General features: G+C 52.4%; 3 protein-coding genes across 8 annotated transcripts in view; 2 read left to right on the forward strand and 1 right to left on the reverse strand.

The window, feature by feature from the left end:
* The first annotated feature begins 91 nt into the window (after positions 1–91).
* TEKT2 (tektin 2) lies at positions 92–6,318 on the forward strand. Of its 5 annotated transcripts, none has more exons than XM_040535022.1 (10): positions 94–188; positions 996–1,168; positions 1,570–1,695; positions 2,299–2,504; positions 2,622–2,765; positions 3,454–3,568; positions 4,003–4,110; positions 4,809–4,952; positions 5,214–5,293; positions 5,879–6,318. In XM_040535022.1, the coding sequence occupies exons 2-10, from the start codon at positions 1,013–1,015 to the stop codon at positions 6,090–6,092; spliced, it is 1,293 nt and encodes a 430-aa protein (XP_040390956.1). In that variant the 5' UTR covers positions 94–188; positions 996–1,012; the 3' UTR covers positions 6,093–6,318. The 5 variants fall into 5 exon arrangements, with proteins under 5 accessions (XP_040390960.1, XP_040390956.1, XP_040390957.1 ...); XM_040535023.1 differs by lacking the exon at positions 94–188 and adding an exon at positions 246–278; XM_040535025.1 differs by lacking the exon at positions 94–188 and adding an exon at positions 288–319.
* A 970-nt stretch (positions 6,319–7,288) lies between these two features.
* Positions 7,289–12,792, forward strand: ADPRS (ADP-ribosylserine hydrolase). Of its 2 annotated transcripts, none has more exons than XM_040535028.1 (6): positions 7,289–7,562; positions 8,259–8,355; positions 9,205–9,412; positions 9,512–9,696; positions 9,787–9,887; positions 10,459–12,792. In XM_040535028.1, the coding sequence occupies exons 1-6, from the start codon at positions 7,298–7,300 to the stop codon at positions 10,749–10,751; spliced, it is 1,149 nt and encodes a 382-aa protein (XP_040390962.1). In that variant the 5' UTR covers positions 7,289–7,297; the 3' UTR covers positions 10,752–12,792. The 2 variants fall into 2 exon arrangements, with proteins under 2 accessions (XP_040390962.1, XP_040390963.1); XM_040535029.1 differs by having other exon boundaries at positions 7,289–7,529.
* Positions 12,793–16,382: 3,590 nt separating this feature from the next.
* Positions 16,383–21,618, reverse strand: part of COL8A2 (collagen type VIII alpha 2 chain) — a 30,094-nt gene continuing 24,858 nt past the window's right edge. Inside the window, exon 3 of the mRNA XM_040535020.1 lies at positions 16,383–18,400. Coding sequence (XP_040390954.1) covers positions 16,479–18,400 — 1,922 coding nt within the window. The 3' untranslated portion in view covers positions 16,383–16,478. The remainder of the gene's footprint in view (positions 18,401–21,618) is intronic.

Consider the following 21,618-nt stretch of genomic DNA (forward strand, 5'->3'; position numbering starts at 1 on the left):
CACCTTTTAAAAAAATAAATTCCTGTTTTTGCTTCTCCGCACTGCCAGCCCTCTCCCTTTGGCTTCCCCTTTAAAAAAAACTACTAATAATAAATTACTGTATTTTGCTTTGCATCGCGTTGAGGCGTAACTCCCGCAGTAACCGCAATAAAAAGATGGAAGCCTTGCTCCGGGCCCCGCTCCCTCAGGTATCGGCCCAGGGGTGGCGGCGCCACGTAGCAACGGGGCCGCGCGTGCCGGTAACGGGGAGCGGCGGCGGCGGCGTCCCTCGGGCGGCGGTGAGGGGGCGAGGGAGGATCCCGGGCCCTGAGGGAGCGAGGCCGGGGAGAGCCGCTCGGTGCCGCTCTGAGGGCCCCCTGAGGGCTGCGGGGGCTCTGCCCCGGTGCCTTCCCCTCAGCCGCGGGGTCCCGGAGGGTCTCCGAGCCCTGTGTCCCTGGAGGCTCTGTGGGGTTGGGGAGCTCCAGCACTGCCGCTGTGCCTCAGGGGGCTGGGGGTGTAGGCGCGTATTGCGCTGGGCTGGTCGTGTGCCCCCAGAGATCCGCTGGGTTGTGGGGTTTGAGGAGAGTTTGAGGAGCTGCGGTCTCCTCAGGAGCTGTGGTGGAGCTGTGGTCTCCCCTGGAGCTGCTCCAAGCCCCCTCAGTAATCCCCAGTTCCCCCACATCACAAAGATGGCTGCGAGCCATACAGCTCCTGCAAAGCCTCCGAGTCCCCTGAGAGTGCTGCCAGGGGCAGAGCCTAGACAACAGTGACAAAAGCAGAACTGCTAATGTAATCAGCTGTTTTGTCTGAGCCCAGTAAATGAGAGGTGGTGCCGGGAGCAGCTCCTTGTCTCTGCCAGCAGCACCGCTCCCCAGGGAGGCACAGGTGGAGGGGCTTTCCTCCTGGCCCAGGAGGGCAGCTCCGATCGCCCTTCCTCAGAAGCAGGCTTTGCTTTCGTGCATCTCCATTTACAGTGTGTTTCTGTGAATAAATATTAATCTTCTGCTCCCTTTCAGTCGCCTGTTTCAGTGAGATGGCCATGCTGAGTGTAAAACCGGGGCAGAGGTTCACTGTGCCGGACTGGCACACCAACACTAAGCTCATCTCAGCTGATGCTGAAAGCCAGCGTTCTGCTTCCCACCGAGTCCGGCAGGAAACCCGAGCTCTCCGCAACGAAACCAACAACCAGGTGGGCCTTCAGCAGCTTGGCTGCTCCCGGGTCTGTCAGAACAGCAGGCTGAGGAGTGTGGGAGGGTGTCTAGATCCTGGTGTACAGACTAGGGAAGAGTAGAGGGGTTTACCTCCTGGAAACCTCCTAAATACATTTACAGGAAGTAAATAAATATATATGCGCAATGATGTGTGTACTGTCATGAGATCCCAGGGTGTGATTCTCTCAGCCTTTGCAACTTGTGTTGTTTTCTGTGCTCCCCACTTGTGTAGGTGGCTATTTGACCAAATGACGATGTTATACCTCTGCGAGAGGTCTATCAATTCTGAACACAGGAAAAGGCTTCAGCAAGTTTCACAATTTCAGTGTAAAAAACAAACAAAAGAAAGCAACTCATGGCATTTCTACTATAATTCCAGGCAAAATGGGATGAACATGACAACCAAACTCGCCTGACTGAACGTATCAGCAGTGTGAACAGATGGAAAGAGACCCTGGACAAATGCCTTGCAGACATAGATGAGGAAATCGATGCCTTAGCCAAAGTATGTTGGGAAGACAGATGGCTGGAAATCAACCTACGCTTTTAACATGGGATGTTAAATAATTGATTCTTGTCTTCTGCAGCGGGCAAGCCCATATGGTGTCCAAGGTGGGGGCTTATCACAGGTACACTGGGATCGATACCTGATGGAATGACTTCCTGGAAAGCAAGCCAGTGTGTTCTTGGCTGAGCTAAGCCATTTTATGGAGCTGTGCATTGCATGCTCATGTGTTGTTGTTTTTTTAGAGCTCTGAAGTATAGTAAGCAGTATGTTAAGACCTTAGTTTGAAAATGTTTGATTTTAAATAGAGAGTAGCAGTGGGATGTGTCTCTGATTCTTTTAGTTCTAAACCCACGGGCTGCTCCTTTTGGAGCCCTTAGCCCCCAGCAAGGTGTGACTCCTGATGTAAAGAGCAGACGTAGAGGACTGGTGTGTTTAGCTCCCACAGTTTTCATTCCAGATTTGCTAAGAGGTTTCAGAACTGCAGATACAAGCAGTGGAAAGGCCCTCCTACCAAGGCCATTGGTGGTGGGTTTCCCTTCCTTTCTTCCTCTTCCGTCCCTGAAGGAGACCCCCTCACACCCAGCTAGCTTCTCCCTCCAGGTGAAGGAAGCAGCAGAACGTGCCCTCCAGGCAAAGAACTTGTCTTTGGACATTGCCATTGAGTGCCTGACACTCCGCGAGAGCCGTCGTGCCATCGACGTGGTGAGGGACCCCGTGGAGGATGAGCTGCACAAGGAGGTGAGGGTGATAGACAAGGCCAAGAGAGAACTGCAGCAGAGAGTGAATGAAGCCTTCGAGCAGCTCTGGTGAGTCAAATGACAAATCACTCATTTTAAAAAGATGATGGAGGTTGTGATTTTGAAGTGGGGAGCTGCCTCTCTCCTCCGCATGCTCCCCCCTGACTCTAGCCTTGCTTCCTGCAGCCTCCTACAGGAAGCTCGCCAGCAGCTGAGCTTTGACCACCGGGGCAAGATGGAAGCATTGGAAATAGATCGCGTGTGCTTATCCCTCAGTGTGAACTCTCCCAATATCTCCTTCAAGGTCAACCCAACACGTGTCCCAAACGGGTAAGTAAAGAGCCTGCCCTTGGGGGACCAAATCCCTATTGGTGCTTGAAAGAGTCTAGAGTGCAGTTACTGAGGGAGCTCAGAACAGGAGTTGGCTGCTGGGATTTGTTGTGGCTCTTGGAATATGGAGCTACAGCCTTTTGGGAGACGAGACCTTTCTTACTCCATGCTTGTAGTGGGCTGATTGCTAGTGGTGTGTACTGGTGCTATCAGATCTTTCAGGATGTTGGAGCATATCTAGCCCGTAACGCCGTCACAGTCAGGTAAATAAACAGCATCTCTGTAAAGGGGAAAATGGGAGCACAGCGAACGTGTTATCTAAATTGTCACTGCAAAAACAGGGAAGCTTGCTGCCCTGCCTCCCTGGTACTTGGCTACAGATGACAGTGAGTAGTATGGTATCAGCCTTTGGCACAGCTTATGTGGGAGCTGTTGCACATTTTTCTCTTGCTTGGCATTTCATAGCATGCTTTGGATGTGTCCCCAGTTTGAGCAGATGTTGGGCTTGGTGCAGGAGCCGTGGGGTAGCAAGCTCCAGCTGGTGCACTGAGGGGAGCAGACAGGATGTGACCTCCAGAATTCCTGAATCATTTTGCACTGCAGAAAGCCTTCTCAGCCTGCAGCAGGTGGTTCCTTTTGAACTGTCTTGCAAACACACAACTTATTTTCATAACTGATTTGTTCACAGATCAACTGCAGTTGATGAGTGGGAACAGAATAGCCAGTACAACAAGGATCATGCTGAGGCGGAAATGAAAGCCTCGACTAAGCTCCGAGAAGTGATCGTGCTTGCCATTGCCCAGGTAAATTAGTCCCTTGGTTGGGAATCAGTGGTGCCGAAGTTCTGTGGTATCCAGTGTGGGAGAACGGGTTGATGTTTGCTGTGACCGGGGAAGGGAGTCTTGGAAAAGAGAGCATTAGCCCGCACACCCTGCTGAGAGCGGTTGCCCTTCAGCTTTAAAAGGGGAATTTGATTGTGCTGCAGAGGTTGCAACAGACTCAGCAACCTGGAAGACTTGTACCAGTCCATCATTCCCATGTGTTTTGGCTTCAGGGAGCTGCATGACCTGCATGTGCATGCCAGGGGGGCCTTCCAGCTGCCAGAACCCCGATGTTTTTGTTTATAGGCTTGTCCCAACCTCACAGGAGATCATGTCTCATGTGATGGTCGTAGTGTCAAGTGCTGGGAGGGAGAGCCATTCAGGATGTGTGTCACTGCAGACTGTTCTCTCTTCAGACCAACAACGAGCTGGAGGCTCAGCGTGTAGCTACAGAGTTTGCCTTGCGCAAGAGGATTAGAGACATGGAAAGAGCCTATGATGAGCTGAAATGGCAGGAGCGAAACGTAAATGGCACTTGTTTGGTTATCAACCACAACTTTGGGTGGGAATTGAATCCGAAGGCTGTTTGTTACCTGGAATGCTACTTGGTCTGAGCGCTTCCTTGCTGTGCTCACATGTCCTGGTCCAACAGGCTGGGGACAGAGATGGGTAGGGGCTTCCTTGCTACAGGGGAGGCCCTGTTACACCGCGGCACACCGTTCCATTCCTTGGGCTTTTATCCATCCCATTAATCTGTGAAGGCATAAGTCTGCTTTTCCATGCTGGTTCTGCACTTGCAGGGGAATACAACTGTGAGAGAGAGGCCGCCCATAAATCTGTCTCAGTTTTGTTTTAAATATAAAGATCATTCCCCACAAGAGCTGTTAAGTGGCACATGTGTGATCTCTGCAACATCCAAACTTCCTCTGCCATCACAGTTGCTGCTCTGGCATTTCCCAGCAGCGGTGCCAGGTTTTGGCCTTTTTATTTCACCCCTGGTCTCAACCACTGTGGCCATAAACCACCTCAGCACCGTGTCTGCTCTGCATGAAAAGCCTGATGTATGAGCAGAGGGGTTCAGAACTCAGAAGGCAACCAGCCCTTGTTTAAAATCCATTCCCAGCACAGTAAAAGCCCAGGATGCGTGGGGGCTATTTTCCAGTCTGTGTCCTAAGGGAAGGGAACTGTGGCTGTCCCTCATGATACACGTCTTTATCCTTAGACCTTGGAAGAAATCTCTGAGATGGAAGAGGACATCCGACGGTTGGAGGAAGATCTCCGAAGGAAAATGCAGGATCTGAAAGTAGCACACACCCGCTTGGAGACCCGCATGTATCGGCCCAATGTGGAGCTCTGTCGGGATCAGGTACCAGCCTCACCTGGCACGCATCCTGCCAGCAGGGCCTGGGGAGCTGAACGGGATGGGTGCTTGCATGAGTCTGAAGAGCGTGGGTGTGCTTTGGAGAAAACTACAGTGGGACTGAGCAACTGTTCCTACAGTCACGCGGCAAAGCAAGCAAATAAATGTCACAGCTGGGCTAGCAGGGGAGCGAGAGAACTGTGGCTTTTCTAAAAGAGCACATTGGTCCCATTAACTGCCACGACTGACTCCCCCCCCACCTTGCAGGTCCAGTACGGGCTAACAGATGAGGTCCACCAGCTGGAGGGAACGATCCGTGTGCTCAAGCTCAAGCTAGCAGAGGCGCAGTAAGTCTTCTGCTCTCTGCAGCAATGGTGGCCCAGCATTGCTGATGTGAGGGACATGGCTATGTGCAGTACTGGGCCTGGCATGCTTGCAGGAGCTGCATTTTGGAGCTTGTGTCTGTTTAGAGCAGGATTGGAGATGGTTTTTGGGCTTGGGGGGATGCTGCACTGGGCAGCAGGGGAGCAGGCAAGGCCTGGAGGTCTGCATGGTGGGAGGCTGGATGGGGTTCCCACGGCCCCTGCCTGCACTCAGACTTCAACCAGGCTGCATCAGCAGTTCTAAAAGGGGAAAAAAGTGGGTGAAAAGTAAAGGAAGAAAGAGAAGTGCTGTTCTGGGCTGGCACGGGGCTCCCAGGGTGCACATCTCTGTGCTGCAATCTAGGAGCAGCGTGTAGGCTTGCTATTCACAGACCCAAACAATGCTACTGCTATGCACCGAGAAGTATCTGGTGCATTAGCTCTTTATGCAAAGGCAAATGCTACACAGCTATTTCTGCTGCCAGAAAGCGGGAAGTTGGGTGTTTCCTGTCCAACTTGAGATGTGAATAGTGTCTGAACCCAAATCCTCTCACTTGTGCTTGTTCTCAGGGATGCCTTGGACGCTCTATACAGACAACTTTACCGCATTCAGACAGATATTGGCTACAAAGCCAATTCCCTGGTGCTGGACAACAAGTGTATGGATAGCCGGCGAAAACTCGTGGTTCCTGCCGAGAAATTTGTGCCAGAGGTCGACACTTTCAACCGGACCACAAACCGTGCACCCTCCCCGCTGAAGAACGGGCAGCTGGAGTTGGCTTAGCGTGCTGGGGAGTGTTGTGCAACGAGCCACGCCAAAGAGAGAGCTACCAGTGACTCAGTTCCGTAGTAGGGAAAGCGGACATCTGTGTCATGTTAGGATAATGTAATTCTCCTCCCTCTCTCTCTCCTTAGTTTGTTATATAACTGTCTGTCCCCTTGCATGATGTTTATAGCCTCTTGCACTCCAAGGAGCATTATAAACAATAAAGAGTCTGTCCCCAAGAGCAGTTGTCATCTGACAGTGTTGGAAGCATTTCGTGATGATTGAATCCATCTGGGCTCTTTAGTGTTTTAAGTCCTTCAAAGTGCGAGGCTGGGCTCTGAAAAGGGACTGTGTAATGGTGGCAGCGCGCCACATCTGCTCTCTGGGTGCACTGACTCGAATCTGCTCCCTTTAATGATTAAAGTTTGGCTCGGGATTTCCTCCCGCCTGCTAGCCCTGCAGAACTAACACAGCTACATGAACAAGAGCCAGAGTCCATTCTGCCTCACGTGCCAGCAGCCTTGTTTTAACACAACACACGGTGAGGTGCAGGTCCCGCTCCCGGTGTGCTGAGAGGTGCTGAGCACCGTGCTCCCCCTGGGAATCATCCCTGCCCCGGGCCTGCTCCTGGGGGGAAGGAGCTCCATGTCCTTCACAAGGGGATGGAGGAAAAATCAGCACAGGGAGACAAAGCAGCCGGCTGGGAATACTGCTGCTCCACTGCTGCTGCTGGTGGAGAGGAGGCTCAGGGGAGACCTCATTGCTCCCTGCAACTGCCTGAAAGGGAGGTGTGGGGGGCTGGGGGTCGGCCTCTTCTCACAGGTGACCAGGGATAGGACCAGAGGGAATGGCCTCAGGTTGTGCCAGGGGAGGTTCAGGCTGGAAATGAGGAGACATTTCTCCTCAGAAAGAGCGGTCGGGCGTTGGGACGGGTTGCCCAGGGAGGTGGTGGAGTCACCGTCCCTGGGGGCGTTCAAGGAGAGGTTGGACGTGGGGCTTGGGGACGTGGTTAGTGGGTGATTGAGTGATGGTGGTGGTAGGGGGCGGTTGGACCAGGTGAGCTTGGAGGCTTTTTTCAACCTCAATGATTCTGTGATTCTATGGGCAGCCCCCACCGGCCCCGTGAAGCCCCCGGGGACCCGGTGCAGCCCCCGGCTCTCAGCCCGCTCCCCTCCGGGCCGCCAGGGGCCGCTGGTGCCGGCGGCGGGGCGGTGCGGGACAAAATGGCGGCGGCGGCGGGCTCCGGGTCGGGACCGGGCTCGGGCTCGGGCTCGGGCTCGGGGCGGTCGCCGGCGGCGCCGCGGTCTCGGCCCGGTCCCGCCCGGTTCCGGGGCTGCTTGGCCGGGGCGCTGCTGGGCGATTGCCTGGGCGCCGTCTTCGAGGGCAGGAGCGTCGTGAAGCTGCCCGACTTGCTGCGCTTCCTCCGCGGCTTGGAACCGGCGCCCGGGCCGGCCGGTGAGGGAGAACCGCCCGGCAGCGCCCGCAGAGGTGGGCGGAACGGCGGGGCCCTCGGGAGGGGACCGGCACCGGGAGCCCCTTGAGACCCCCTCACACCGGGCAGACCCCAACCGCGAGGAGCCGGGGATCCCCCGACCCTGCCCGGGTGCAGGATCCCGGTGCTGTGGGGCTGGGGTCCCCCCCGTTGGGGTTGGGGTTCCCCCTTTTGGGGCTGGGGTCCCCCCCTTTTGCTAGCTCCCCACGGCCGTGTCCTGGCCCCTGCCCACATGGCGGGCGTGGAGATGATGCTGAGGGCCCTCAGCCGCTGCTTGAGCGAAACTGGGGTGCAGGAGCATCGCCTTGCCTCGGTAGCACAATTTTGTTGCTGTATACCTTAAATGCAGCATTGCTTCCTCTTCTCTGCTTGTCAGGGCATGCTGTAAACTCCCAGAAAAAAAGAGGCATCTCTGACTTGTCCATCTGTGCCTATGAAATATCAAACGTTTTGTCTTGGCTCTTATTTGCCTTGAAATGCTTTTTGTCTCGTTCTTGCTGTGGTTGCATCCCTCATGCTCTGTGCCTTGTTGCTCTAATGGTCTTGGCCAGTGAGCGTGAGTTGCTGTAGGTCTTCTGGTAGTTTTTAACTCCAACTATACGGATAGGGGGTCCTTGGAGAGTAGGGAAGAGCTGAGAAGGACAGGAGCTTGTCCTTGGACGGTCATGTTATGTTTTGACCTTCTATTTTAGAAACGCTTTCGTACACAGACGACACGGCCATGAGCAGGTCTGTGGTGCAGTCTCTGCTGGCCAAGCGAGAGTTTGACGAAGTTGACATGGCCAAGAGGTAAGGACTGCAGCCAGCTTCTGAGGCCAGGGTGTTGACATGTACTAGCAATGGCAAAACTTTCTTAAAGTGAAGCAATCACTCTAATTTTCTGCAAAAGGGGACAGGGGCTAAGGCAAAGTCATTGTTAATTTGTGGAGAAAATAAGAGTGATTGCTAATCCTGTAATTTATTATGTGCTTAGCGCTGTCCTGGAACATACAGCATCATTAGCTTTAATGTGAGTTCAGAATATGCTTGGAAACGAAGCAGTTTGGGACATGCTGTTTTACCATTCTGTATTGCAGGCGTGTGCATTTACCCACCTTTGTGAAAGATAACGCTTAGACATTTCAGAAGCATTTCCTTTCATGTTTATTTGTTGCTATTTATGTTTGTACCTCCCTTAATTTAGTTAGTGAATATTAGTGAGGTCAGCTTCAGCTTGTTTATGATCCATTTCCCTTTTGGATCCACAGCCCTGGCAGCATTTGGTTCCACTTAGGGGAGAACATTTATTTGTTTAGAAAACACTTCAATTGAACTTGAACAAAAGACTTTCTTTGTGGTTGTGACCCAGGGAAATGTTTCCAGTTTGCTTCTATTTCAAAGCAAAGTTGAGAGGGAAACAAGTGGGTTGTGAAAGATGATGTTTATACACCCTTTCCTCCTTTCACACCAATTTTTGGGAGTGAGATTCTTTGTATGCAGAAGTGAATCAGTTGAACCATGACTGTCACTGGATTATCCATGTGCTATTAATTCACTCTGTAAGGTGCCTTTTACAACCCTTTGCAACTTCAGTAACAGACCGAGTATCCCTTGTATTGTTTCTCACCTGTGTAACTGCTGCTGTCTTGACCCCGGCAGGTTTGCTGAGGAATACAAGAAGGAACCCAACAGGGGCTATGGGATGGCTGTTGTCAACGTCTTTAAGAAGCTCCTGAGCCCCAAGTGCAGTGATGTGTTTGAACCTGCAAGAGCCCAGTTTAATGGGAAAGGCTCCTATGGAAACGGCGGTGCTATGAGGGTGGCAGGCATTTCACTTGCCTATTCTGATGTTCAGGATGTAAAGAAGGTATGATTCTTGGCTCATTTGGGCACCTGCGACTCCCTGCTGTCAGGCGAGTCCCACTGTGGTCTCTCAGTTTTGCTAATGATGTGTTTTCATTCACAGTTTGCGAAGCTCAGTGCTGAATTAACCCATGCCAACTCCCTGGGTTACAATGGGGCCATCCTGCAGGCCCTGGCAGTGCATCTCGCCCTGCAGGGAGAACTCAGCAAGGAGACCTTCCTTGAGCAGCTGATTAGCCACATGGAAGACATAGAGGCAGATGATAAGTCTCTTACCGATGCCCGAGCGTAAGTAGCTGTGAGGAGCACTAACACTGCTGTGTACAGTTTGTTCTGGCTTTTCACAGTCTCTCTTCCTCGTTGCGCTCTTGTTTCCAGGCTGGGATTTGAGGACTTACCATTTTCAAGGCGCCTGAAGAAAATAAAAGAATTTTTGGAGCTCAGCAGCGTTCCCAAAGATGATGTATTGTTTGAATTAGGTAAATACCTTTCTCAGTACAAGTATTAGGAAAGAGCTGGAAGCAGGACCAACTCAGTAAGCCAGGGTCATTTGTCCTCCCCCAGGCTGCCACTTTGGCCCCTGCTGCCTGCCAGGCGGTGTGTGTGCTGGAAAGGCTGCGTGTGCTCTCCAGGCAGTAATTCCCTGAGTCCTGACCCAGTGACTCCCTCCCTGTATTGGTGGGGAAAAAAATCTGACTAAGGAAAACTATCTTGAGTAAAGTTTCTTAATATTCTAAGACCTCTTGTCTTAATGGCTGTAAGACGTTCATGTTGGATGGGATTGAGTAGGTGTGTACTGCCAACCTGTGCTGGTGTGGCTGTGATCTGGTCTCCAGGGTGTGAGTGGTACTGGTGAACACGGGGAGTCTTGTGCAAACTTAGTTTTGCTCTTTGGCGTGATAAAATCAGCAATACTAATACAGAAAGTAACTGGCAATGGGGTGTTAGGATGTTGCAATGAAAAGGGAAAAAAGTACTTCTGTGGGAAAGAAGACAAGAGTGTTCTGCAGCACTGAAGATAATTGTGTTTGTTTTTGTTTTTTTAAACAGGCAACGGCATCGCAGCTTTGCGGTCTGTCCCTACTGCAATTTACTCCTTCTTGCGCTGTATGGAAGCAGACCCAGATATTCCTGAACACTACAGCAACCTGCAGAGGACCATCATCTACTGTATCTCTCTGGGTGGAGACACAGACACCATTGCCACCATGGCAGGAGCCATTGCAGGGGCTTATTACGGTGAAGAACAGATACCCCCGAGCTGGGAGCAGAGCTGTGAAGCTTTTCAAGAGACGCAGAAGCTGGCAAATAGCTTGTATGAACTGTACTGCCAACGGCTCTGAGCCCTGAGGGGAGCTTGTGTTCAGAAGGCAAAGTAGGTGGTCACCTCTGCCTTTCTGGTCAGAAAGCTGGGGCTCTGCAGACGCCAGCGAGCCTCCCTCTGCGAGACGCCTGCTGTTGTGAGCCGAGGGGTTTGAAGAGACGGGACGTGCCCTTCACTTCCAGCTTAGCTGGGAAATGGCTGCATGTGGCGCCTTGGACAGTGGCATGCCTCTCCTCTGAAGTACAGGAGCGTCTAGTTTTCATAAGATTTCTGCTTCTTGCTTTGTCCCACCCTCCTGCCACTATGTCACTTTGTCGTTACTGGGTGGGTGTCTGAACCCACTGACTTTTTTGCAGCTTTGCTCTGTATGCCGTGGCCTTCACTTCAGTTGTTAGTGCTCTGTTAAGCAGTGGCTCTCACAGTCTGCTCACTCCACTTGAAACACTAAACCATTCTCTACTGACCAGCTAAAGGCTGTGGATGGGAGTCATCAGAGCAGCACGTCAGGGGAGAGCCTGGAGGATATCCTGCGTGGTGGGACGGTTCCCACCTGTACTGTGCAGTGAGGATGCGGGAGAACAGACCTCACAGGGAGGTTTGCTTCATTAAAGGCAAGATGAAAAGTGCCAGAGATTGGAGAAGGGATTTCTTTGCATAGCTAGTGGCATTTTAAGAACTGCCCCATCCCTGGAGGCATTCAAGGCCAGGCTGGATGTGGCTCTGGGCAGCCTGCTCTAGTGGTTGGCAACCCTGCCCAGAGCAGGGGGGTTGAAACTAAATAATCTTTAAGGTCCTTTTCAACCCAGTCCATTCTATGATTCTATGAACTGCCTTTGGTGCATGCAGACAGAATCCCAGTAGGCTCATTGTTACCGCTGGAAGAAGGCGTAACTAATTACTGTCCCTTTGGTGTCCTGTGCTCTGCAATCTGCCCGACGCTGTCCTGATTTATTACATTTTGTGTTCCCTTATATCGCCGACTTTCACATTTCTGCAGCTACTCCAGCCATTTCCTTAGTTCCTAATCCTTGCACCCTGCATTTTTAATCCCGTCCTACCTATGTCCAGAGCACCAAGAGATTGCTATTTAAATCTGGGGGTGGAGGTACGTTATGAAACCTAGTGTTACACAAGGATTGAATTCTTGTTCCTGCTGCAGTCAGTGACAAAAAATGACTTCAGCAGGAAGCAGGAGTTAATACTCATAGCTTTAAAACTCTACTTTATAAGAACCATCTGAAAATAAAGGGAAAAGCAGGTTAATTGGGAGAGAATTTAGCAGAGTTTAAAAGAATTTCAGGAATTGAAGCTGGTACTGGGGGGCAAGAATATTCTAGCAAAGCTGTGTTGTTCCAGAATTTCAAGTTTAAAACCTTTGCCAAAATTTTTCTGGAGCTGGTCAGAAAGGGAATAACAGCTTGTGTACGGCACGTCTGAAAAGAGTTACAATTTTCCAATAATTAAAAACAAAAGAGGCAAGCAGTCGTCATATGGAAATGTTTGTAAATTTGAATGTGGCAGTGTAATTCTGTGTTCTCTCTCTAGTATTTCTTGTAACACCAGGAAGTGAACGTTGTACACAAATGGAGTTCACTCCCTTCTGATAACAGCACATGGCTGTTGTGTGTGTCAGACCGCATGCACGTGTGGAAAATCTGGTCGTGATAGTCATTCCAGTCTTTCCTGTACTCTGCTTCCTTCAAGTGCCAGTCTTCTGTGTGATGCTTTAATGGGTTTTCCTTGTATAAACGAATATCTTGTTCTGAGAACATGTGGAATTTTGGTCTTTTGTATATTGTGCTGCAGATCTGAGGTGTAAAATGTCAGGTTTTTCACATTTTTCTGCCAGAGATGTCGATGTATTCACAGAGTTATTTAAAAGAAGGTATTTTCCCTTTAAAGGAGCTTTATAATTTTAAATGTGTGGAATTCATGAAGAATAGGAGTTTCCTGTTTAAAAAATATAGCTCATTTTAGGCCAGAATTTAAATGCATACCAAAACATTCAGCTCTGACTTTCTTGGAAAGAAATAAAATCATGCAGCTATCTTTGTTATTTAGCCACTGCTCCTGTCTTCGTTAAAGTCACGAAGTAGTGTTTCTGGGCTTCAGTCATGACGTTGCCCTGGGGAACATCTGACCTCAGCCTCCTGAGCTGGAGAACAGAGCTGGTCAGGCTTCTGGGCAATTAGATGGCTTTATTTATGTTTCTACCAGGGTTTTGTAGCTGTTCTAAAGAATCCTTGTCGTTTAGCTGAAGTTGGACTTGGGAAAATGTACACAGAAAGCGTGCGTGTGAAACGTGATTTGCCTGGAGTCTGTTCTGCAGTGTTCCTGTTTCCTCTGCTAGGAGAGGACATAACCCTCACCACCGCTGTGAACGGATTTTATGTTTGTCAGAGGTGCCAGGGACAGCACCAGGTGAGGCTGTGCTCCTCGGGAGTCGGTGGCAAGTGCGTGGGGAGCGTAAGGAAGCTGTCGGCTCGTGCCTAGGCGAGCTCGTTCTCTTCCCTTCCAATAAGGGTCTGCCCCGTAGGTGTTTTTATGTCCTGTGTGTGCAGCTTTTGGGGGGCCTTCTGTCCAGAGGAGTGGAGGGTAAGGTAAGCAGGACAAAGGCACAGCTGAGCCTACCTTTTATACAGTAAGTTTTATTGATGGTTTGTCAATACAATCAAGTACTGTAGTTTTAGTTCTGAAGACAAGGCCAGTTTCCGATCACAAAAAGAGTGCATTTTAAACCAACTTTTACTATGACAGACAGTGCATGTAATAAGTATTTACAAAACTAAAAACCTCTATATACTAGGTTAGAAATGAAGATACTAGAGGCAAATTTAAAAAAAATAGTAAGAATTTGTATATAAAAATGCATGTTGTAATGCAGTTTTCATAATTAAAAATAGACATACTTCATCCAACCCAACCTTTTTTTATTACTGCGATTGAAACCAAAATCCCATGCGCTCACACACACGACAGAAAATAATTCTTTCTGCTGGCGAATATCACGTACTCAATACTCCAGAAAAAAAAATCTTCCTGACGATATCTGGTTTAGTGAACAGCCTCCCTTGTCCCGTGCATCGTTTTTTCTAGCCTATGTGCATGTAATCTCTCTGCCTTTCAATTACTGTGTAAATGTAACAGGTTATATAGCTGCAAAAGGTTGATTATGGTTTATGCTCTGCACGTGAAGGGAAAGTGGAAATGCAAAACAATATCTACAGCACTGAACGAGTTACTGACTCGGTTTGGTTACAGCGAGTATTTTTGTCGCCGCTTTTTTTGCCAGCTAGAACGGGAAGATCGGAATAAAACAACACAGAACAAAACGAGATTGAACGTAGGTTAGAGCACAGTATAAATAAATCGCGTTGTTGAAGAAGAGGACTACGCTTCCACCCCGGAGAGCACCTGGGAGCACGTGGAAGCTGCGGACCCTACTGCAGGTAGTGTGCACGTCGCCGCCCCGCCGCCGCAGAGCTGCCTGGCAGAAGGAGCGAGACCCCAGTGGGTCTCCCGTGCTGCCAGCTCCAGTTCGTTGCTGTTCTCCACAGGACAGAAAATTTGATAAAGGAGACACAGGCTTCGTCCCAGAACCCTCCTCCCAAGGCTGGGCTCGAAGAAATTGAGCTTCCACTTTTAATTTTAGGGATGCTTTTTTTGTATGGCTCCTGTTCCAGCTGGGATCAGGACCCAAGTGGCCCTGGCACCTCCCTGCTCTCAGGAATTAAAAACGTCCAGTGGGATCAGAAGCACTGGGGCTGCGTTTCAACTTGAGAGAACTTCCTCACGTCACAACTTGCAGCTTTCCGTGGAGTCAAATCATCCTGACGGAGGGATGCCAAACCCAGAAGGGCAGCAGCTCAAGTGCTGGTCTTTCAATTTTAGACTTCTGTGTTTCTTAATTTCAGGGATAGGGGTGTTTTTAAATGGAAGCCCTGGATGGCAAGAGGCAGAAACACAGGACAGGCTTACAGAAAAACAAAACAAAAAACAACCAAAGAAAAAAAATAGAAAAAGTTGTTTAAATATCTTGTACAGTCAATCTGGAGAACAATCCCAAGTCCCGTTCTTGGTACATCTCTTCTCTTTGGCCATGGAGTAGGCTTTAGGAAAATCTGAGGGTAATAGTTGCTCAGCTGGTGACCAAATCGTTGCCATTTTCTCAGGGATGTGCCCTGGTAGGGGGATACGCAGTATAACTCGTGGATTAACTTCAGCAGCGTGCTACTTGCCTGGGATGAGAAGAATTGCTTCACTCTAAGTGCAGGTGGCAATCACTATTCTACCATGAGAAAATCCGCAAAGCAGCAGAGTTCAATCACTCCCTTTTAGCAAAGGACAGAGCAGCCAAGTGGTCAGAATCCGCGCATTCCTTCCCCAAATCCTTGTAGCTCATATTTAGGTTGATGACGTTTCAAGCATTGGAGAGACAAAGTGGTAACAACAGACAAATGTGAATTTTTTTAACCTGTCACAGATTGGCACCCGCAACGGCGCGCTTTTACAGATACATATTGCACTAGACTTGTAAATAACATCGTTAAGTAGGTAATAGCACCGTTGTAAAACGACTGAATGGAAAGTTAGAGTTATCACTGGTTCTTAATAAAAAGGTCCCCGGAGAAGGGGGAAAATACCAATGTGAAAGCTTACACATCCTGAAGTAGTGAGGCAGTGAAAGCAGGTTGTCCGTAAGAGGCACTTGGAAGAAAGCAGAACTAAACCTTTCGTCACACCAGGCCAGCAGCACTGTAAGCCAGGCTTTTTGTGCCATCCCCGTGTTGTCAGAGAATGACACACTCATGAGGTCAAGTCTTTGGACTGCAGAGAAATGTACGGGACAGGACTAGCCCTCGGACTTGCCAGGAGATGAATTAACACAAGAGGGAGGATTGTTGTTCATCCATCACAGGGGTCCCAGCTTCCCTGATCAGCTCTGGACCAGGCTGGCTGTCGTCCTCCCAGATACCAGTGCCTGGATGGTTTTATTCCTAAAGATGATGAGGGAGGTAGGAAGGGGGAGGGCTAAAAAATAATATTTACTTACTATAAGAAGGTGCTTATGCAAAGTGTTCCACTTTCTCTGTTTATAAATCCAACCACACTGAATCTGGAGTAAGACAGGCCCCCTCAAAGCACAGTCTAAACAAATAGGCATCGGGGAGACCAAAACGTGGGCATTTGATGGTTTGCGAAGGAAATTTCTCAATCCATCAAGGATCTCCGGTGCTGTATACACTTGTGTTAAGTGCCTAGGACCCCTGTGTTGACTAGCAAATACACCATCCACTACAACAGCTGTATTTATTTGACTAGTGCTCAGAACGGGAAACGAGGGCACTTAATTATGGGCCAGAAGGGTCTGGTCTTCCAGACTCCCCTCCCTGGATCGCAGAGCAATGTTCTGCACAGCCAGATCCTTGCCATCCCAAGCGAGTTCCTGTGTTTGATGTGCAGTCACTAGGGTAAAATTTATTCCAAATACACATTACTGAGGAAGTTGCTCCCTCCCTCCCTTCTCTATCCCCCTAAAAAAGAAAGAAAGAAAGAAAAGATGTCTCCTTTCTGATTACCCTCTTGACTCATGGATCAAACAGCGTGAAGCAAGGTCCCGCGACAACGGCTTGCGCGTTCTTCCCAGTGATTTTTCTTTTTGTATTAATTTTAATTTTTTTTTATCAAAAAAAAAAAAGACAGTTTATGGCTAAAGTGGGTGAAAAGGAAACGTGCCCTACAGCCGTTATGTGGGGCAAAGCAGGAACCCGGAGAAGGAAGAGTGGATGTATTCTGTGGAGTACAACCCGTTGGCCTGGTCCGAGGGCATTTGTACCCAGACTTGGTCGTTCTCCTTGAGTTCAAGCACGGCACTGCCCGAGGCTTGGTCCAGGTAGCCTTTTTTGTACTCGTCGTAGGTATAGGTGGCAGGCACGTTGTTCTTATAAAGCGCCACCCAAACATTAGTCCCTTTGACATGCACGTGGTAGGCAAAGTAATAAATGCCGGATACGGGGCAGGTGAATATCCCAGTGACCGGGTTGTAGCCATTGTGCCCGTTGTACAAAGTCCGGTCGAACTTGACCGGCATGCCAGACGCCGGGAATGGAGAGGTGAGGATGGCGGTGAAGGCCGGCGCGATGCGGGCGGAGAGCTCCCCTCGGCCGTACTGCGGCTTCCCCGGCTTGCCGTTCCCCAGCACGGCGCCCTCCACGCCTCCGTCGGGTAGGTGCAGCCCCGCGATGCCCGTCTCGTCAAACACCCCCGGCGCTCCCGGCGGCCCGGGAGGCCCTGGTGGGCCCGGCGGCCCATTCAGCCCCGGTGTTCCTGGCATTCCTGGTGGGCCAATGGGGCCGGCCATGCCGGGTTCACCCGTCTTCCCCTCGCCGGGAGCCCCAGGGAGCCCAGGCTCCCCTTTGAGCCCTGGCAATCCTTGGGGCCCCATGGGACCCGCGGGTCCCTGCAAGCCTGGGATGCCAGAGGGGCCCCGCAGCCCTGGCTGCCCAGGAATCCCACCATCCCCTTTTGGCCCAGGGCCACCCGTTAATCCCGGCACCCCCGGGAGGCCAATGAAGCCCGGTTCCCCTTTCGGGCCTGTTGGGCCGGGGGGACCCTGTGAGCCGGGCAGACCCCTTTCTCCTGGCACTCCTGGCTTCCCTGCGAAGCCGTTGGGGCCCTGGTCGCCGCGCATCCCCGGCATTCCCGGGGGCCCGCTGGGCCCCACGTCGCCCTTGGAGCCGGGCAGCCCGTGCTTGCCTGGCAGGCCCATGGAACCCGGTGGCCCCGGTGGCCCAATGATACCTGCAGGGCCTGGCTCACCTGGCTCGCCATCAACGCCAGGTTCCCCTTTATCACCGATGGCTCCCGGCACCCCGGGCTGTCCTCGATCTCCTTTGAGGCCGGGCAAGCCTGGCTTCCCATAGCCCGTGGGGCCTGGCAAACCGGGGAGGCCACGAATGCCCGGTTCTCCCTTCGGTCCCATGGGGCCCTGTATGCCGGGCACCCCCGCTGCACCTGGGATGCCGATCCCATCGATGCCGGGGGGCCCCCTTGGTCCCACGGGGCCAGGCTCCCCACTGACCCCCGGCCCACCTGGGGGCCCCATGTCACCCTTCTCCCCTGGCGCACCCGGCAGGCCATCGAGGCCGGGTTTTCCAACGCCAACAGGCCCTGGGGGCCCTGCAGGGCCCGGAGGGCCCCCATTCCCCCGTGGTCCCGGTAGCCCTGGCTTCCCCACTCCGTTTTCACCCTTCATTCCTCGCTCTCCACGTGGACCAGGCTCCCCTTTTGGGCCAGGCTCGCCCCGAAACCCCGGCAGCCCCGGTCCGCCCTGGGGGCCTGGTTTCCCATTGACCGAGATGCCGGCTGGCCCTGGCAGCCCCGGGGGGCCGGGCAGTCCTCTGGGTCCTTGCTCTCCTCGTATGCCGGGTTCACCCTTGGCTCCAGGCATCCCCTTCATCCCCGCCTTTCCAGGCAGTCCTGGGATGCCGGGTTTCCCAATGCCCGAGAAGCCGGGGGGCCCAGCAGGTCCAGGCTGGCCATGCATGCCCGGCTTCCCTGTGCCTGGCTTTCCAGGGTAGCCGGGGGGGCCGGGGGGGCCGCGGGGTCCGGGCTTCCCTGGAGGTCCTGGCTCCCCTTTGAGGTCCATCGGCAGCAGCGGCGGCATGTCTGTGGAGAGAGGAGACCGCAGAGCTTTACTGGGGGCAATGGTGGGCTGAGGACACGTGAAGCCACGGGGTTCAGGTGCCTCCAGCCAGCAGCACCTTCATTTTGCAGTGACACCCACCCCAAGCAGCGTGTGGTGCTGGAGGCAGCCACTGTCAGTGCTGGGGCTGGAAACAATCCCCGCAGGTCGGCGGCTAACATTTATTTTGCAGCGAGTGCATGGCTGTGGAGAGCGGGAGCCTTCCCTCAACTGGGTCCTTGCAAGCCTGCCCTCCTCCAGAAATGGTTTTATTTAAACGTGGTCACGGTGGCTTCCTGGGCCACCACATCAGCAGACTTGAGGCCAGACCTTGGCCAGAGCCCAAGGCACTAATTGAAGCCTTGCTCCATCTGTCCCTCCACAGAGGGTGTCAACAAGACCGGCAATTACTGTCGGCTCTGGCAGCGCTGTTTTGTGATGACCTGCTGTGGGGTTTTTTTTTAGGAGCTGGATTCAAACCTCCTGCTGCCTCACTTCCCAGCAGCCTCGAAAGCAGCGTGGGACTGGGCTGCTGCTGCCTGGGCTCAGCTGGCAACAGAGGATGCCAGGACTGGAGATAATCCCTCCACCCCATCCCGTGAGGCCAGGGCCCCAGAGACCTACGCTTGATTGTCTCCTTTGGGATTAAAAAGAAACCTCTTGCGTGTACTCGAGAGACCAGAGAGGCAATTCGTGTAGCCGTTAAGACATGCCAGCGGCGTTCTCTGGCTCAGCTCCCATGTCCAGCGAGGTAGAGAAAAACTTACAAAGAAAAAAGCGCTGAGGAGGGAGGAAAAGCCAATAGCTGCGAGGGAAACGCAACCTCGTTGCATCCAAGTGAGTCAGCCCAGCTGGGAACAGGCCGTAACCACTTGACATTTAAAGAATTTATAGAGGTCTTTTGCAAACGGATATAAGAAAGAAACTAATGGGCTGAGAGACTACAAAGCCGAGGCGAGCCAGATTACATGCCCACCGCAGCTCAGCATTAAAAGCGCAGACGTGAGCATAAATCACGCTTTGAGGCTAGCCCAGGCAGGGTGTCGCTTCCCACGTGAGGCAGGGAATGGGTGAGAAACACTAACTGCGATGAGCTCTCTTTTGGGAAGCTTGAAACGAAGGAAAGGCTTGGCAGCCGTATGTACACGGGGCTACGGTGAGAAAGGTGAAGGGCACAGGAAGGGGCCTCAACACCTCGGGCAAATTTTAACCAAACCCAAGGAAGAACGGAGCTGAACTGGTCGCTGCGTGCCCCAGCCTGGCGCTGCTGGAGGAGGCAGAGGGGCTCCTGAGCCAGCCTGGGGAGCAAAGCACCCACAGCACCATCACCTGCCCACCCTCAGGTTTCCTTAATCAACGGGAGGAGGTTTGAGACACGTGTAAAGCACAACGGCGGCAGCTGCAGGCACGGCTCGCAGCGCGCCAGCGGCAGCTTCACCTTTCCCAGCTCAGCAATTAGCTCTGGCCATCTCCAGGCCTGGTGCCTGCTTGTTTTTCTTTCGGTAATGGAAACATTTTCGCAGCTTATCTACATATCAAAGCCTGGCCCACTCCTCCTCCCCTGTAACAGAGGTCACTTGGCAGCCTGGATTAAGGAAATACTTGTCTGTCATGACACTGCCACTGGATTTCTGCGAGCCTCCTGCTCCTCACCCCAGAAAACGGTGTGGGAAAGAAGGCAAGGGAGACGTGAAGCGTTGCACTGAAGCAGATTTCTGGGGTTTGAATTCTGGAAAATTTTTCCTCCGGAAAATTATTTCAATGTGTTTTCTCCTCCTCTCTCCCCCCTCCCCTTTTTTTTTTTTTCTCTTCTTGCAATGGTTTGAAAAGAATTGTTTTCTAGGTCATTTTGCATGGAATCAGAACAAGGCTCCGCAGCTGAGCCCACGAAGGAAGGGAAAAGTGTGCGCACACACTCACACAAGGCAGCGCAAGAAAAACGCCAGGCGCGAGCTGCCAACTTGCAGGCGGCCAAAAAAGCAGACGGGAAAACCAAACCGGGGACGTTAGCAGGGAGAAACTGGGACATTGCAGCCCTGGCGGTATCCTATTTCAAAAGACCATGTCTTACCACAGACGCATGTCTCAGAGCTCTGCTTTTCACGGCAGCAGCATGGGGTTATGTGTTCCCCTCGAAGCATGAACAAAGCTGCCCTGAATGCTAACGCAAAGAGCCAGCTGGGGCAGCAGGAAGGGGAAGGGGCAGGCACGGCCTCCGCGAGCGCTCGCCTTGGCACCAGGGAGCTTCTCGAGGAGCGTCCTGCAGCCCCCGGTGCTGCCTTCGTCCCCATGGGGACCTCGATACACCAGGAGGAGTAACCTGGCCATCGGGGGAATAATCCAGCACCCTACCAGTGCCCCGAGCCGAGGTGCTGCAGGCCTGGATGCCCCAGCTGCTCCTGCTGTGCCTGTCTGCTGGCAGTTCAGGCCTACTTCCCTCGTAAAACTGCTCATGGCATTTTTTCCTTTAAAGCTGTGCCCCTTGCAGCTTGGCTCACGGCAGCACCGGGGCCAGCTGGGTGCAGGGGAGCCCCGGGCACCCCACTGAGCACGGCCCACACGTGGCAGCGAGCTGGGGGCTGCTGAGGCAGGGCCTTTGGGACAGCCTTCATGCTCAGAAGAACCATGAATGCTCTTCTGAACCCAGACAAAATAAACCCAACCATGCAAATATCTGCTTAAATGCTGTTAGCATCCCTGCTCTGTGGGGATGGACAGGCAAAGTAGCCTGCTGCTCTCTGTGGGGCCAGGGGCAGGAGGGTGAATGGGGCTGTCCATGGGGCTACGACTTCCCCAGTGGCCTTAAAACAGCTTAGAGAAAATCACTGGTCAGTCTGGGGAGGATGCAGGGGGAAACTGAGGCACAGGGAGGAAAGGGGCAACGTGGGCGAAGAGCCCTGCGATCCCATGGGCAGAGGAGGGGATGTGGCCACTGGTGCTGTTTGCTCAGGACCTGCATGGGCTCAGGCAGAGCTTGGAAAGAAACATTTCTACCTCTCTGCGGCTTTTGGAAAGGATGGCTGTGTTTGGAAAGAAGGGATGTGCTTGGGAAGGAAGGATGTGTTTGGAAAGAAGCGATGAAGCCCAGGCACGGGGTGAGCATCCAGCCGTGCTGCCAGCCGTCCAGAGCTGCCTCCACACAGCCAGGAGCCCAGTTTGGGGTCGGAAAAATCAGTCTGGCACCCCAAGGAAAGCAGCCCTG

This window comes from Cygnus olor, chromosome 23 (assembly GCF_009769625.2).
Source record: "Cygnus olor isolate bCygOlo1 chromosome 23, bCygOlo1.pri.v2, whole genome shotgun sequence".
NCBI classification, from domain to species: Eukaryota; Metazoa; Chordata; class Aves; order Anseriformes; family Anatidae; genus Cygnus; species Cygnus olor.

What these genes read in the sequence shown, in the direction of transcription:
- TEKT2 (XM_040535022.1), top strand. Translation starts at nt 1,013, where the DNA reads ATGGCCATGCTGAGTGTAAAACCGGGGCAGAGGTTCACTGTGCCGGAC. An exon ending in GCAACGAAACCAACAACCAG is followed by an intron (nt 1,169 to 1,569) that starts GTGGGCCTTCAG and finishes CTATAATTCCAG; the next exon opens with GCAAAATGGGATGAACATGA. An exon ending in TGGAGCTCTGTCGGGATCAG is followed by an intron (nt 4,953 to 5,213) that starts GTACCAGCCTCA and finishes CCCACCTTGCAG; the next exon opens with GTCCAGTACGGGCTAACAGA.
- ADPRS (XM_040535028.1), top strand. Translation starts at nt 7,298, where the DNA reads ATGGCGGCGGCGGCGGGCTCCGGGTCGGGACCGGGCTCGGGCTCGGGC. An exon ending in GAAGTTGACATGGCCAAGAG is followed by an intron (nt 8,356 to 9,204) that starts GTAAGGACTGCA and finishes TGACCCCGGCAG; the next exon opens with GTTTGCTGAGGAATACAAGA. An exon ending in ATGTTCAGGATGTAAAGAAG is followed by an intron (nt 9,413 to 9,511) that starts GTATGATTCTTG and finishes TTTCATTCACAG; the next exon opens with TTTGCGAAGCTCAGTGCTGA.